Here is an 18,255-nt window from a genome sequence, read left to right as displayed (position 1 = left end):
TTAATAAACTAATTTCAAAAATCCTTTTTCCTGTTTCCATATGAATCATAGATTAATTCTGATATTCCTCTCTATTCTACTGTTACATAAGGTTTTAGCTGGGGGAAAAAAATGGGAAAAAACTGATAGTCATAACCACTCCTTTTTCTTTTTCTTTCTGAGTGACATCTGTCACTCAGTTAACCATCAGCTTTCTTTATCAAGCAATTTCCATAAAGAAATATTTTTAATTATTTCACAAGTTATTAAACACAAATAAATAGAAATGTAACATAAGAATTGAGATTCTAATGTCTTGAAATCAGCCTAGCTGCCTAATTCCAGCTTCAGAATACACAATTTAATTTGGATTCTAGAGGCCAGAGGAGGTGGCTTATACCTCTAATCCCAGCTACTGAGGATGCAGAGATCAGGAGGATTTCCAGTTTGAGGTCAGCTAAGACAAAAAGTTTGTGAGACCCAGTCTCAATCAAAAACGATGAAGCTCAAGTTAGTGGTCCTAACTACTTGGGACACATAAATAGCTACTTGGGACATAGTCCAAGTGGACTATAGCAAAAATTGGAGACTACTAGAAACATAAACCAGAAATGAATGGTACAGTATCTAACTAGGAAATAGAAGACCCTAAGTTCAAACACTGGATTTCTATTCCTTCCCCATATCTACTATTTACATCTGGCATGGGTCCTATATGTAAGTGCCCTGGCTTCTAGCATGGTAGGCTCAGGAGCCATGACAGACAAGAAACTGTGGAAGAAAATAAAGCAAGCATATAAAAAAGATACACAAATACCACAAGCATTGCAATCATACTTCCTCTTCATCATCTTCTTTCAACCATGACTGATTGAATACAGGGCCTGAACTCAATCCCACCTCAAGTCTGACCTGTTCTGCTTTTCCATCAACCTTCAGCTGTTGTGTTGTACTGCAGGAAGTTAGCTCACTGTTCCCCACTTCATTCCTACCTGAACCATATCCTGTCATGAGTTTGAAGCTAGCCTGAGCAGGAAACTGTGTGAGACTCATCTCCAACAGTCTACTCAAGTGGTAGAGCATTTGCCTTGAGCACAGTGCCCAGGCCCTGAGTTCAAAGCCCCAAGACTGGCAACAAAACATAGATAAACAAACAAGCATACAGCTGGGGGAAACAATGGCTCATATCTGTAATCCTACTCAGGAGGCTGAGATTTAGAAGACAGATGTACAAAGACAGCCCAAGCAGTCCTTTCTGCATGAAAAACTCCATCTTAAAAATAACCAAAAACAGTTGGTGTGGAAGTGTGACTCAAGTGATAAGAACATCAAGCAAGCAAGCAAACTCTAAGTTCAAGAAAGAAAATATGGGTTACAATATCACTTGCTAAGTAACCCTGAGGCTATAATCTTTATCACTAGTTACATTATACAAACACACATATAATCAAGAATTAAAAAATTATTTGATTGCTAGACTGGGCTTGAAGATTAAATCATGTTCCCATATTTAGTAATAAACTATTTTACATAACCAAAACTAAGTCTTAGTTTTGAAAATGAGAAACATAATTATCATGGTGATAGGGGGAGTAGAGGGAGATACAGAGTGTAGTAAAAATTATTTCTCTCTCATCAGTAAATACCTCTCAAACATTTTTCTTTTTGCAGGTCCTGGGGCTTGAATTCTGGGCCTGGGCACTGTGCTCAAGGCAAATGCTCTACCACTTGAGTAGACTGTTGGAGATGAGTCTCACACAGTTTCCTGCTCAGGCTAGCTTCAAACCACGATCCTCAGATTTCAACCTCCCAAGTAGCTACGATCACAGGTGTGAGCCACCATCACCCAACCCAAACAAATAGCATCTTATACATGTGAATATGGAAGAGTAAATCATGTCTTAATTATAAGTTTTCCAAATCTGAATAAAGAATCTGAGTAAACTGGAATGGCCTTCAAAAGACAGCCATTTCAAGGTGCTTGTCCTGGAGAGATCTGACTAGAAATTGGCACAAAGGAACTTTCTAGGGTAGAGAAAATGAAGCATCTTAACCATGGTGCTAGTCACACAGCAGAAACATTAAGACTTATAAAATGCACTGAAACCTATGAACCATTCTTTAAAAAGTAATAAATGATCTGAACGCTGATGGCTTATACTAGAGTCAAGGTTCAAAGCTAGCCTAGGCAGAAAGCCCATAAGACTCACCTCTAATAAACTACCTCAAAAAAAGTGAGGGGCTGGGAAGGTGGCTCAGTGGTAGAGCGCTTGCCTTGCATGCTTGAGGCCCTGGGTTCGATTCCTCAGCACCACATAAGCAAAAAGAAAAAAACCGCAGTGGCGCTGTGGCTCAAGTGGTAGAGCACTAGCCTTGAGCTGAAGAGCTGAGGGACAGCACCCAAGCCCAGAGTTCAGGCCCCACGACCGGACTCAAAACAAAAAAAAAAGGTGAAAGTAGAGTTGTTGCTCAAGTGGTACAGCACTAGCCTGGAGTAAAAAAGAGTTCAGAAACAAGCACCTAAGCCCTGAATTCAAGCCCCACAAACCAGCATTTTAAAAAAAAAAAGTAATCAATGGTAGAACTACTTAAAGATAATAAAAATAGGGGCTGGGAAGGTGGCTCAGTGGTAGAGTGCTTGCCTTGCATGCATGAGGCCCTGGGTTCAATTCCTCAGCACCACATAAGCAAAAAGGAAAAAGCCGGAAGTAGCGCTGTGGCTCAAGTGGTAGAGCACGAAAGTATGCTTTAGAAGTTCTTTGAAATGCTTACTTTAACTAAATAAAATATTAAAATAAAGCTTTTTGAATGAATACATAAAATCGTTTTTAAAAAAAGTAATAAGCCAGTCCTAGTGGCTTACATCAGTAATCCTACTCAGGAGGCTGAAACCTGAGGACTGAGGTTCAAAGCCAGTCCAGGCAGAAAAGTTCCTGAGGCACTTATCCCCAATTAACCACTAAAAAACCAGAAGTGGTGCTGTGGCTCAAAGTGGTAGAGCACTAGCTTTGAGCAAAAAGGCTCAGAGATAGCACCCATGCCCTGAATGCAAGCCCCATGACTGACCAAAAAAAAAGTAATGAAATGAATGATATACCAAGATACAGAAATGGACAATAAGGAACTTACCTAGCACCATAGGAAATAAGAAAGACATGCTCAGATATAAACAAGAAGCAACTTCAATAGATAACTGATGTGATTTATCTAGAGATCCACCTCAAAATGCCTTATTATCCAACACTACTACAAACTAGTAATTATTTTTGTTAAATTTCTCAATTTATTGATTTATTGGTACACTTGGTAAATAATTTATCATAAAAGATTACTATAAGCTACATTGCTTAACATCAGAATTATATTCAAAGCAGTAATATTGAAGGTTCTATATAACGAGCAAATAGACTAGTAACTAATCTACAAAGTAGACAGTATTACTATGCTTTGCTCTCCAAAATCAGCCTAGGGAAAAAGCTCAAGACTCTATCTGAAAAATAAAGCAGAAAAGTAGACTGGCAGTGTGGTTAAGTAGTTGAGTGCTCGCAATGAGCAAAAATTGCTAAGCAAGAACACAAAGTCCTGAGTTCAAGCCTTGGTACCAATATGGAGGAGGGGAGGGAGTTATGGGGAAGAGATAGAGATAGAGGAGGAAAAAGAGAGGATAGAAAGAGAAGCTAGAAGACCATGGGCAACTGTTTGTTTATATTTCATCTCCTTGGAACAATTGTTAAACAACAACAGTAACTGTAAATATTCACAGGAACCATCACAAAAATAATGGACAGCTCATATCTATGAGTGTTTTAACGTAACTAACACACTATAATTTGATTTCTGAATATATCCTAGTCTCATTTCTTACGGCACACCTGAAAGTGAAGCTCTGTTAGGTAAGAAGCCAAGCAGGTCATAAGCACTAATAATAGTCTTCCATTCTAAAATAATAATTTCAGGGGCTGGGGAGGTGGCTCAGTGGTAGAGCGCTTGCCCTGCATGCATGAGGCCCTGGGTTCGATTCCCCAGCACCACATAAGCAAAAAGAAAAAAGCCGCAAGTGGCGCTGTGGCTCAAGCTGAAGAGCTGAGGGACAGCACCCAGGCCCAGAGTTCAGGCCCCATGACTGGACCCAAAATATAAATAAATAAAATAATAATTTCAAGAAAATGACAAATGAAACCAATGTCCAAATATAATTTCAAATACTGTACACTACACTACCTGTTTTTGAAATGTGTGTGTATGTGCGTGTGTATGTCCATGTGCACATGCTGGTACCAGGACTTGAAGTCAAGGCTTCACATTCTATACTCAAACTGCCCACTATTTTTCCTTGTTATTATTTCCTAAACAAAACAGTATGACAACAATTTGTCTAGCATTTACACTGCATTCAATATCTCAATAATCTAGGGTTAATTAAAAGGGCAAAAGATTTCTATAATCTGAAGGTAGATTAATTTAAAAATACAGAAAAAAGAATATGCAGAGGCTATATGCAAATATTAGGCCAAATAAAAGGCACTGAAGCATCCAGGGATTTTGGTATCTGTCAGGGTCCCCAAAATAATCCTTTTTGGATGCCTTTGTGCATATTTATACACTTAAGTACTTGATACTGGCTAAAAACAACTTCACAGGAGGATAAGAAAAACATATAATTTTACTGTGAATTACAAAGTAAGGCCAATAAAGGTGATTGTTTTAAATGTGCAGCCAATCTTACAGATTATGAGGATCTAAGTTGCAAACGCATAGACAAGGCTGAATCCTAAAAACTTTTGTTCACTGTATAATCTACCAGCTTCTTTAGACTCTGTCTTAATGTCAGAACACTCCTATAAAAAAAAAAATCCTTCAAGTCAATTTTAGGCAAGTAGTGATTTTTATTTTTTCTTTCTCTCCACCAATAGGAAAATAAACTATGGAGGTACATTTGAACACAAGAATAAAAAAAAGACCTGGGAAGGTGGCTCAGGGCTTGCCTTGCATGCATGAGGCCCTGGGTTTAATTCCTCAGCACCACATAAACAAAAAAAGCCAGAAATGGTGCTGTGGCTTAACTGGTAGAACGCTAGCCTTGAGCTGAAGAGCTGAGGGACAGTGCTCAGGCCAAGAGTTCAGGCCCCACTACCGACAAAAAATAAAAATTAAAAAAAAAAAAAAAAAAACCTTTAGAGGTCGTAAGTACGTTAGGCTAAAAAAAGGGACTTAAAACTGACTTCATTATAGACACACAAAGAAATATCTGTGAATTAACAAGTGAAGTAACATTCAAATTTTTTACCTGGCATATGTTTAGTATAGTTGTTTTCAATGTTTATACTAGAGAGGGGTTTAAATATTTTTAAGTCATTTGAAAACAATTTAATAATTTCTTCTCAGGGTAATGTTTACCTGTATCTGTTCCGGTGTCCATTGGTCTAGGTTGACTGACTTGACTCTGGATATATGAACCCCAAGATTTCTATGAATTCCAGCACATCTGATGCAAATAAATACACCAATATTCCAGGAAGCCCATCTGGGACCTAATTAAGGAAAAGAAACAATGGGAAAATGTATTAAAAATAAAAAGTAAACATGGCAGAATTTAAGAAGCATTCTGTTTTTTTATACAATTACAATGTAAGTTTAAAAGAAGTCACATGCTCAGCTTTTTAAATGATACCAGAAAGAACTTGGAAAAATGATATATCTTAACTATAATGAAAGGCTATCAATGAACTTTCCAATAACCTTAAACATTTTATTAATTTCACATTCCTAGAAACTTTTCCATATAAATGTTTTTTACTCAGCATAACTGAACCAACAGTAGTATATGCCAAGAGTAAAAAGAAAGCTGTTTCTGTCTTTTTGTCAGTCATGGGGCTAAAACTGAAAGTTGTTTATTAAATATATAAAATATGACTTAAGCCAAGTGCAGTGACTTACACTTGGAAACAAATGTAGCAGTGGTACTCACTAGACACTATGTTGAAAATGAACTATACAACTTGTGGGTGGGATGTAAGGGAAAAACTGGGAGAAAGCAAAGAAAGGAGTGACTATGTCCAGAAAGAAATGTACTCATCACCTGAGTTATGAAAATGTAACCCTTCTGTATATCACCTTTAAAATAACAACCAAGAAAAAAGGTATTATTTAAGCCAGGTACTGTGACTTACAGTTGTAATCCTAGCTACTTGGCAGTGAAAATCAGGGGGAATTACAAATCTAGACCTGCTATAGTATTCAATATCATCTGTAGTAAGAAAACTGGCTGTATAATAAAAAGCCTCTAAATCTCATGACTTAAGTCCAAAACACAGCTTCTTTGATTCTCAAAGTTCTGATCTGTTTATATTTGTTTATACATACATATATATATATATATATGTATATATTAGTTTTTAGTCAATTTTGTCATCCTTCCTTTTAGGAATAAAGACTTCTGAGAATTAGGTAGAAACATGGCTGCCCAGACAGAGAAACCTGTTATTTCTCAGTCTCCTTTGAAGCAAAAACTATGGCCTCAAAAATAACAGTAAAAATGATGTGTTTGGGCTGGGAAGGTGGCTCAGTGGTAGAGTGCTTGCCTCGCATACATGAGGCCCTGGGTTCGATTCCTCAGCACCACATAAGCAGAAAAAGCCGGAAGTGGCACTGTGGCTCCAGTGGTAGAGTGCTAGCCTTGAGCTGAAGAGCTCAGGGACAGCACCCAGGCCCAGAGTTCAGGCCCCATGACCGGCAAAAAAAAAAAAAAAAAAAAAAAAAATGATGTGTTTTGCTATTACCCAAATTAGATCTACGTTCCCTGGGCCTCTTCCCTATTTTCATTAGCTAGAAGACAATAAAGAAACAAATCGCTGAAGAAGACAACCTGATACCCACACTGGACAGTACATCTCCCTAGTGATATGAAAAAAAAGCAACTTGACCTATTTAAGTCCCCCAGTATATTGGGAACAAAAATTTTTTCCTTAACAACAGCTAAACCTATAGTCTACCTAACTCAATGTAAATTACAATTACATGTGGCTGCAGGAATGTACCAGAGTTACTAATTTCACAGCCAAAATTCTAAAACCCAAAAATAATAAAATATAATTCATCAAAATAAATTCTAGAGTCAATTTAAATAACCAAATTGTATATAAATTATCTATTTTGATCAAGTATTAAACAAAGAAGATATAACAGATTATGCCTACAATGAGCTTCAAGACTTGTTAAATTAGATCATAGCTATAAGGTAAGTGTAACTGGTATAGGAACATAGAACCTGACAAGATGAATGTTCCCAGTGGTTGGTTAGTACAGGCTTTCTAGAGTCAATGGTATTGAAGATGATTACTAAAAGACAGGTATAGTAATACTAAGTAAAGAATGGATCAGGCATAGGAAACATCCTAGGTAAAATGGACAGTATTTCTACCATCTTGAAGAAAAATTAGGGAACATCCAGACCATTGGCCAAATATGGCCATCAAAATCATTTGGTGCATATTTGGGCAGATATTTAATAAGTCTTGTCAGCTGCCAATGGCCTGTCTGCCTGTATTATTTTGTAGCAATATCCTAATGGCCCTTAAGAAAAAAGGCTCCACCTTTGTGTGTAGAAAAATAATATATATATACGTATATATATATATATATATAGAGAGAGAGAGAGAGAGAGAGGTGCTTATTACTAAGTTTCTTCTATTCAAAAGTTGTTTTGCTTGTTTGATGTTTTGATGAATATAAGCAGTACCTAGAATTTGTATAATACCAAGTAGTTAATACAGATACAAATGCCTGTATTATGTGTGCAAACTCTAGAAAGTGAAAAATTCACTAGTGAAATATAACTCTTGCTATGTCTAAATAGTGTGTGTGTGCACAAACGTGCTCATCCACAGGCACACAAATGTACAAACCCATAATGTGATATTATGCACACTTGGTAAGAAGTTATTATGAAAAATACAACTGGTAACATGGTGAAGACTGCTTGTAATATTAGCTACCCCAGAAGGCAGAGATGGGAAGGATCCTGGTTCAAGAACATCCCTGGCAAAAAGTCAGGAAGAATATAATTCAACGAATAGGCCTGGGGTAGTAGTTCTTTCCTGTACTGCTAACTACTTGAGGCACAGGTTGAAAAATCAAGATTCAAGGTTGGCCCAGGGGAAAAACAAAGAGACACCATCTGGAAAATAAAATGCCAAGTTAAAACTTCAGTAACTCAATCCCTCAAACTGAACAAGAGGTAATAAATTTGTAGGAATGTAAGCTAGTACATTCTTTGTGAAACACAGTAAGAAGAATTTTCAAAACTTAAAAAGAGCTACCATATGATCCAACAACCAAAAAGAAATGAAAACAACTTATAAATATAGATGTACTCCCATGTTTACCACAGCATTGTTCTTAATAGGGAAGATATAGAAACACCTGAGTGACTACAGAAATCATCTCCTTATGAATATATCAAATTATATTTTATAACTTAAATATATAGTATAAAAAATAACTACCAAAATTGCATTACACTAATACATTTTTATTATCAGGTTTCATTTCTATGTTCAAGCTATTCTAATTTTTTAATAAATGTTTTATTTGATCAAGGCAACAAGAACAGGCAAAATACAGTCAATAAATTTCAGAGCTGACTTTAAACACAATTCTGCCTACCATGCGTTTTAAACTCTCTCTCAATCTTTCTCTCTGTATGTATGTGTGTGTGTGTGTATATACCACACATATATAATTTTTCAATATAATACTAAAACAAGCCCAGCACCAGTGGCTCACACCTATAATCCTACCTACTCAAAAGGCTGAGATCTGAAGATCACAGTTTCAAGTTAGCCTGAGCAAGAAAGTCCATGAGACTCCTATCTCCAATTAACCACCAAAAAGTAGTAAAGCACTATCCTTTAGAAAAATAGCTCAGGGAAAGCATCCTGAGTTCAAAGCCCTAGAACACACACACACACACACACACACACACACACACACACACACACACACACCTCACAATGCACACAACCCTGAAACAACATAGTCTTTATTTGATTAAATATAAAACAATATAAAATGATTTATTTCATTATTTTAGTTTTAGTATCTTTACACTATTATACAAAGGGTTTCAACATGTTAATGAGTCAATGCTTCCTGATCAGTGTCACTAATTCATCATTGTCCCTAATCTACTTCAACCCCACCCATCTCAAGTTAAAATCCTTATTTAATATTATAAAAGTTCATCAGCATTTGTTACCAAAGTAATAAATCATTGTGTCATCAGTAATTCTTGAAAATTCCAAGATCACTGTAACTGGACACATTCAGACAAGAAATGAAGTTTATTTTGCTAAACTTAAATTAAGCTTAAAAGTTCCATGTTTGTAAGATAAAATTATGATTATGATAAAATGCCACAAATATGAATCCCAATAAAAATTATTATTGTTATTGAGTAGACTGCTGAGTTAAATACAATCCAAACAAAATAATTCAGAGAACAGTGAGATTCTCAATTTGAGATTAACAGTGAACGCCATCTGGTGGTACAAAGTTTAAAATCTTTTCGTATTTGTTTAAAAGTATTAAACACCAACAAGGTTACATAACTTTTAATTATGAAACTATTTCAGATGCAGAGAAGAGCAAAACTACTAATACAATTTAACAAAAGCTATGAACTCATTTTAGCCTCTATTTGAAACAGATTCAAGTATTTTTATCAGATCACTGAGCAACCAAACAAAAGTATCTCTAAGCAAGTTGAATATAGAGTCATATTTGGTTCCATAAAATCATGAGGAAAGATAAGTTCAAAAATGCATTAGCAATCTGGGCTCATGCTTGTTATCCTAGCTACTTAGGTTGAGATCTGAGGATCATGATTTAAAGCCAGCCTAGCCAGCCTCAGACAGTGCCCACGTCTAAACTTTAAGCCCCCATGACAAAAGAAGGAAGGGAGGAAAGGAAGGAGGGCACGAGGGAGTATTATCAGCTGGACTCCTGGTGGCTCAGGCCTACAATCCTATATTCAGAAGGCTAAGATGTGAGGATTACAGTTCATAGCCAGCTTGGACAGGAAAGCTCATAAGATTCTTGTCTCCATTTAACTACAAAAAGCCAGAAGTAGAGCTGTGGCTCAAGTGGTAGAACACTAACTTTCAGCACAAAAAGCTCAAAGATAGCCATCAGGCCCTGAGTTCAAGCCCAAGACCAACAAACACACAGACACAGACACAAACAGACACACACACACACACATACACACATTATCAATAAATTATCTTCATTACAAGTAAGGGTCTACTGGTTTTTTAATTTTTTTAAAAATCTACTTGGAGAAAAGGCATTTTACCTTACTGAATGCAAATATGTACAACAACTCAGGCACAAGAATGAAAGAACACTAAGAAAGACAAAAGTGGATTACTGCTATTCAGTCAGAAGTGAATAATGAATTGGATTACTGCTATTCAGTCAGAAGTGAATAATGAATCGTTTTTAAGAATTAGGTTTTTAAAATCACAGCTAATGAACAGTCCATTACTTGTCATCACTACAGATATGTAATATTATGATAGTAAATGTCACTCAAATCATATACACATATTCATGGGGTTATGTGCTGACTCACCATGCTGTTTTTTTTCTCAATCTGAGACAAAAGAAGTTTAAGAATAGGCAGAGGGCTGGGAAAGTGGCTCAGTGGTAGAGCGCTTGCTTTGCATGCATGAGACCCTGGGTTCGATTCCTCAGCACCACATAAGCAGAAAAAAAAGCCGGAAGTGGTGCTGTGGCTCAAGTGGTAGAGCACTAGCCTTGAGCTGAATTGCTGAGGGACAGTGTTCAGGCCCACAACTGGACCTGGGGGCGGGGGGGGGAGGGGAGGGGATAGGCAGAATCACATTGTTCTGTGAGTTTAAACTACCTAAACTTTGTTTTCCTTATCTATAAAACATTGTTGTAAATAGAACACACATAGAAAGTATTAGCACATAGAAAGTATTAAGTTATATAATAAACATAAAACACCATATCTAGCACATGGTAAGCTCTTGAGAAATAATAACTTAAACATAGTAACTATCTTCACCTAGAAATTAGCTTAATATTAAAAATTTTATTTCCACTTTTTATATGTTCCTTGTATCTACCAGTTGAGCACAATCATGCCTTTGCTTATCATGTCAGTCTTCCCTATAACTTTTTGAATTTCTACAAGTCAGTGACAATGGTGTATGTGTGCTTAATTGGAGATAAGAGCCTCATGCACTTTCCTGCCCTGGCTGGCTTCAAACTGTGTTCCTCAGTTGTCAGACTCCTGAGTAGCTTGGATTATAGGCATGGCACCTGGCATCCCTGAATTTTTTTGCTTTTTCGCTCGTCTTGCTCCATAACTTGAGCCACAGCTCCACACCTGACTTTTTGCAGGTTAATGAGATAAAAATCTCAAGGACTCTGCTACCTGAGCTGGCTTCAAACCGCAATCCTGTTTTTGTTTTCATGTCCTTTCTAAAATATTATACTGAGTTCTATTTCTAGCCCAAATAACCCAACTGAGTAAATCAAGTTAAATACCAAACAATGTACATATATAACAACATTTCTGAAGATACCAAAAATCAAGATGATAAATGAAGGAGGTTAGAGCCTACTACATAATGAACTCAGCTCAATGACTACCTAGGAAAGAATTCAGGCCATGGCACAAAGACAAAAACCCAGGAACAGCAAGAGATCTCCCTAGTATGATGAGATGGATCTAGAAGACAACAGAAAACATGGCAGATAAATTTCATATGGTAGCATAATGAGGGTAATACAAGAGAGAAATGCAGAGACATCCACAAACGATCACCCTTGAAATTCAATTGAATACTGATTAGTGTGGAAGTATGAGGAAACAACAGATAACAGAGGAAAATTACCCAAAATAAATAGAGAAAAAAAGCCTTTGCTGGGAGTGGGGGAATGACTTGTTTGAACTCAGCACATCTCACCTGCATGCTGGCTACTTGCTAGGCACACAATATTAGCCTCTTTTAGCTTCCTTTTTTTTTTTCCTTTTAAGGTAAAGTATCACATTTTTACCTTGGAATCCTTCTATCTATGAGAAAGCTCATAGCTGAGATCACAAGTTCATTCTACTAACTCCAACTTAATGGCTGAAATGAGGGTCTCAGTAACATTTTGCCTGGGCTGGTCTCAAACCAGGACCCCCATTGTCTCCCCAGTCTCTGTTTCCTGAGAAGGTGAGGAAACCATTATATGCCTGAAAATAGAGGGAAAAACTTAATGCTGAAAATAAGGAGAAATGTCTCATCATCCAATCTAGAGACTCTCATCATTCATGGATCTTTGCATGTAGTACTGAGAAGAATTTTTTTAAACCAATAATGGCAAAAATTGACTATTTTTTTAACCAAAAATGGCAAAAAATACTGCTAGTTTCATCTAATAAAGCACACAAGTAAGATCCAAGTCAGACTGCTACTAAATTTAATTGCTGCCAAGGGGGGGAAAAAAACTATCAATGTCCAAAACGAACTTTACAACTTTGGTGGGGTGGGGGGAGGGGAGGAGGAGGATTGGGTGGGGAAGCAGGAGGGGGGGGAGGATGGAAAGGGATGGGAAGGGGAAACAAAGGAGGAGGCTACAATGCTTGATAAGAAATGTACTCATTATCTTGCCCATGTAATTATTTTCACAATAAAAAAATAAAAATAAAAAAAGAATTTTAAACATATAAAAAAAAATCTAAAACTAGCCAGGAAATGGTGGCTCACATCTGTAATCTAAGCTACTCAGGAAGCTTAGAACTGAGGATCACAGTTTGAAGCCAGCCAAGGCAAGAAGGTCCATGAAACTCTTATCTCCAATTAAGCGTGTGCACACATGCACACGCACACACGCACACACACATACACTCAAATGGAAGTGGAGCAGTGGCTCAAGTGATAGAGTGCTAGACTTGAGCAAAAAAGCTCAGGGACAGTACCCAGGCTCTGAGTTCAAGCCCCAGGGCCAGTACCAAAATTCACAATATTTTGCATTAAAAGAAAAAATCTACAGAAAAACCAAGCAATGGAAAATGATCACAACTATATCCATACACCACTGGTAGGCAAGAGCATTAATACCATTCAATGACTTGCAGAAATTCAAAAAGTCATAGGAAAGACTGACATGTTAAAAAAAAATTAAAAAAAAAAAAGACTGACATGTTAAGGAAAGGTATGAATGTGCTCAATTAGTGGATACAAGGAACAAACCAAACTGCTTGGTCTTATAATGCTTCAGATAAGAAATACAGTGGACAAGCCAGGCATCAGTGGCTTATATTTATAACCAAAGCTACAGTTTAAAGCAGCCTGGATAAAAGACTTCATCTCCAAAAAGAAAAAAAGCATGGCTGGAGTATGGCTCAAGTGGTAGACCACAAGCTAAGCAAGCAAGCTGAGGAAGAGAGAACAAGGCCCTAGAGTTTAAGCCAATATCATCCTCTCCAAAAAAAGAAATATCTGAAGAATAATTAATTAATTGAAAAGAACAATAATGTAAATTATTTTTATTAAAATATAAATACACACAAGCAAAGTAACATGGTAAAACCCTTGGTATAATTAATATAAACTAAAAACGATGAATGACATGAAAGCAAAATAGGCTCTGTAGGAAGATGAGCACAATCTTGTAAGGTCATTATGCACAAAGGAACAATTACAATGATGACAGATTCTCATTAAAAACAATTCAAACCAGCAGGCACATTTATTGTAAAAGTACTGAAAGTAACATAAAACAAACCTGGAACTAGTGACCATAATGAGTAACTTTGAGAGAAAAAAAGAAGAAATAAAGATTAAAAGTCAATTAAATAGAAAACAAGAAAACAAATAGGGCAAAAGTGGCCCAGACTTGTAATCCTAGCTATACAGAAGCTGAGATCAAGATGGTGGCAGTTAAGAAACCAGCCTGGCGCCAGATGCCAGTGGCTCAGGCCTGTAATCCTACCTACTCAGGAGGCTGAGATCTGAGGATGGCAGTTCAAAGCCAGCCTGGGCAAAAAAGCCCATGAGACTCTTATCTCCAATTAACCACCAGAAACCCACAACTGGTGCTGTGGCTCAAGTGACAGAGTGCTCACCATTAGTTGAAGAGCTCAGGGACAGTGTCCAGGCCCAGAATTCAAGCCCCAAAACCTACAAAAAGAAAAAAAAAGAAAGAAAGAAAGAAACCAGCCTGGGAGAGATTGGAAAGAAGATGACAGGCTGAGTTCACAAGAAGAAACCAGTTTTAGTGTTCCAGTGAAAAATCCAAGGCTACAGTTACACCAAGTGAACCAACATAGTACAGAGAGTTTGGCCAGAGAGGGAAAATTCAGGCATCCTGTTTAAGGAAACAGATTTGAGCCGATGACCACAGTAGTGGCAGTGGCAGCAGCTGTCGCCATAGCAGCAAACAGAGCTTAGGACAAAGGTGCCAGAGACAGAGTGAGAGCAGCTTCTACTCACCTGTGCAAACTGACAAGGAGCAGAAATCTTCATCCTGCTGACCACAGATGGACACAGGTCATGGACAACCCGAAAACCAGTGTTGAGTACCCCACAAGACATTCCCATTCCTTCTCACAGAACAGTACTAGGAAGGTAGCCCTTTCCTCCCCACTCAAGAATGTATCTTTGATATGGCAAAGACTGGGCCTCATCCTTCATTGTGTGCATACTTAATTCAGACATCAATTACTTAATTTGCAATTTCTCAACCGTAGTTCCCCTTATTGTAGTATTATTCCTTTATACTCTTGGTGAGAGTGTAAACTTGTTCAACCACTCTGGAACGAAGTATGGAGATTCCTCAAAAGACTCCACATAGAGCTCCTCTATGACCCAGCAATCCCACTTCTGGGTATTTACCCAAACGATCACAAACAAGACTATACTATTATCACAGTATCATTCACCATAGCTAAGATATGGAACAACCCAGATGACCCTCAGTAGATGAATGGATCAAGAAAATGTAGTATATGTGTTATTTTGCTTGTGTGTATATATACACACACAATGGAATTCTATGTTCCCATCAGAAAGAATGGCTCTACCCCATTTGTAAACAAATCATACTAAGTGAAGTAAGCCAGACCCAAAGAAACATAGGTCCCATGGTTTCCCTTATTAGCAAGAATTAGTATACATCTATGGTAATCTTAACAGATGAGCAGAACAGCTCAATAGCTATATACATATGACCCTATAAGATGATGCTAAGCGAAATCAACTCCAACACATGGACAGAAGAGGTTTTTCTTTGTTGTTTTTGCTCTTAAAGCACTGTGATTTTTTTTTCATTTCTTTTGTAGATTCTTCCCCCTATGGTATATCCTCTGTTGTCACTGTATTTGATTTTGGTACCCTGGTATTATATATATACATATAATTATATATATATTATATATATAATAATTATATATATATATGTTTATTGAATTAGGGAAGGGAAGAGGAACAACAGAATGGTGAGACAAAGGACAAGGGGGAAACCAATGCAACAGCAACATACACAAGATAATATGTTGGAAATGATCTGTACAACTTGGGAACCCCTTCCCTCACTGGAGGGCTGGGGGAGGGCGGGAAAGTAGGAAAAAAATGAGGGAAGGAGTAACAAGTTTGACAAGAAATATATTTATCACCTAACTTGTGTAACTGCAAACCCCCTGTTCATCACTATGACAATAAAATAAAAAGAAACTAGTCTGGGCAAAATGTTTGAAAGTTCCCCAGCTCAACCAGTAAAAAGCTGCACACAGTGGTACATGCCAATTATTCCAGCTGTACAGGGAGTGTAAATATGAGAATTCACAGTCCAGGCCAGCACAAGCAAAAGAGAGTCTGAGAATCTGAGAGGCTCTGAATTCAAACTGCAAATTGTGGTACTAAGAAAACAATGAAGAGGGCTGGGAAGGTGGCTTAGTGGTAGAGCACTTGCCTTGCATGCTCGAGGCCCTGGGTTCAATTCCTCAGCACCACATAAGAAAAAAGCTGGAAGTGGCGCTGTGGCTCAAGTGGTAGAGTGCTAGCCTTGAGCTGAAGAGCTGAGGGACAGCGCCCAGGCCCAGAGTTCAGGCCCCACGACCGGACCCAAAAAAAAGAAAAAAGAAAAAACAATGAAGAAAAAAGCTGATTTGAGTACTTATCAGAGAAATGAAAGCTTATATCCACACAAAAATCTGTACATAAATGTTAACAGCTGCTTTATTTTTAACATGCAGCTAAAACCTTAAACAAGTGAATGGTTAAACCAACTATGGTACACATATACATTTATACATTTATTATAAAAATCTACTTATTAAAAGGGAAAATTATTAATACATAAATGACCCACTCAAGAATTACACTAATATATGAAGTCAACTAAAAATCAAATATTTATGATTCCATTCATAACAGATAGGTTGTAATCTGGCTCCAACTGGTGACTTTACCTATTGGTTACCTGTGTGTGGTCTGGTATGACCATACAATCCTTTGTGTGTGTTACAGTTACTATCCCATTGGTCACCTGTGCGTGACCAGGCTCGACCTTGTGAATTTTGCCTTTAAAAACCTAGTATGTGGGCTGCTCGGAGTCGCAGTATCAGCTCCCGAGCCTGTGCTGAGGCCCTGGCCGGTCAGTGTAGGAACCGTCTCAATAAAGTTGCTTCTTTATTAACAACTTTGTTGCAGTGGGCTCTGTCACTCCGGACGACTAGGTGGGCTTGCCTGCCTGAGTAGGGGTCTTCCTACTACAAGAAGAACTTGAGAAATGGTGCCAACATACTATAGATTCGCTTTTTAAAATCAAAGTGTATTACACAGCTGAGAGAAAACAGGCTCTGATACAATCTGAGTTCAACTTCACACTAGACTTTCCCTTGATTGCATTACAGCTTTGAAAAACAGATTAAATATAGAAATACATTCCCTTCTGGTCCCTTTTACCACCTATTACATTTAATTTTCCTGACTAAAGTCTTGTCTTAAAACTTCATGGTTCTGGTTTTCTCAAGATCTCTCAGAGTCTTAGTGCCTTTGATAATTCTACTTAACTGTGTTGCCTTCCTTCAAATCTTCAACAGCAGCCCACTCAGCAAACAAGCACAGTGTCTTGTCACATAGCTTTAGGAAATATTTGTATGCAAATGACTTCCAAAAAGTAATCACTCCCTTGCATACCTTTCTCCTAAATTTCAGCCTGGGCTCAATAACTGCCTCTAGGAATGCAAAGCATGTCCACTAAACATATGCACAAACCTGTTTACCAGGTTTTCCCTACATGGAATAACTTTGCCCCTTTCTCCTTCAATTCTATTCATTAAAAATTACCCTTTACTAAAAATTACCCTTTACTTTCCCTAGTCTCCAGCTCAGTGATTTTTTTTTTAACTTTCCCTATACTTCTATAGGACTCCATGCTTATACACTTTCCATACAGGTACCCTGAAGGCACTGTTTCCTTAAAGACAGTGTAAGTCCTAAAAGACAGTATAAGTCTACTGTTGTATACCTCTTTGCTAACTAGCAAATAATTTTTTTTTACTTAAAAAATGAACCAGTGGCTATGCCTGTAATCCTAGCTACTCAGAAGGCTGAGATCTTAGGATCACAGTTCAAAAAAGCCAACTCCAGCTGTGAAAACTCCAATTAGCCAGCAAAGCTCAGGAAATGGAGCTGTGGCTCAAGAGGTAGAGCAAAAAAATAGAATAAAAATGCTAAAGGTATCAAGCCCTGAGTTTAAGCGTCAAAACCAGCAAAAACAAAAAAATAAAAAGGGGGGTTGGGGGAGGGGAGGAAAAGAGAAAGGGGAAGGAGAAATTAAAGAAAAAAAGAGGTCAAGGAATAGATTATCAGTCAAGTAAGCCAAGTATCAGACCCTTAGTTCAAATACCAGAACCAGAAATTAAAATTTAAAAAAAAATTGAAAAAGGGGCTGCCGGAGCCCCAGAGACACAGGGGGGCCGCTCGCAGATACCAGGTACCAGTTCGCAGAACAGCGGATTGCCAGGAACAGAGAAACCTACCAGCCGGGATTCTCCACCAGGATCCCACCCCCACCCCTCATTCTCCACCGGAGCGGAGAGGCTCCATCCCGCCAAAGCCGCCCTGCACCAGCAGCATGACAAAGGGACCTGTTGGCAGACCACCCACCAGATCGCGATCGCAACGACCCGGCGGGGGCCGCCCAACCCAGCCCGCAACCACCCCAACTGAACTCGGATTGCAACAACAACTG

General features: G+C 37.9%; 1 protein-coding gene across 2 annotated transcripts in view; it reads right to left on the bottom strand.

Moving 5' to 3' along the window:
• The window catches only part of Smap1 (small ArfGAP 1), a 128,163-nt gene that overhangs the window by 87,845 nt on the left and 22,063 nt on the right, over nucleotides 1-18,255 (bottom strand). For both annotated transcript variants that reach the window (XM_013033622.1, XM_013033624.1), the window contains exon 2: nucleotides 5,377-5,510. In XM_013033622.1, the coding sequence (XP_012889076.1) occupies nucleotides 5,377-5,510 (134 nt within the window). The remainder of the gene's footprint in view (nucleotides 1-5,376; nucleotides 5,511-18,255) is intronic.

Source organism: Dipodomys ordii, unplaced genomic scaffold (assembly GCF_000151885.1).
Source record: "Dipodomys ordii isolate 6190 unplaced genomic scaffold, Dord_2.0 Scaffold172, whole genome shotgun sequence".
In the NCBI taxonomy this organism is placed as follows: domain Eukaryota; kingdom Metazoa; phylum Chordata; class Mammalia; order Rodentia; family Heteromyidae; genus Dipodomys; species Dipodomys ordii.
This window is presented reverse-complemented; position numbering and strand designations above follow the sequence as displayed.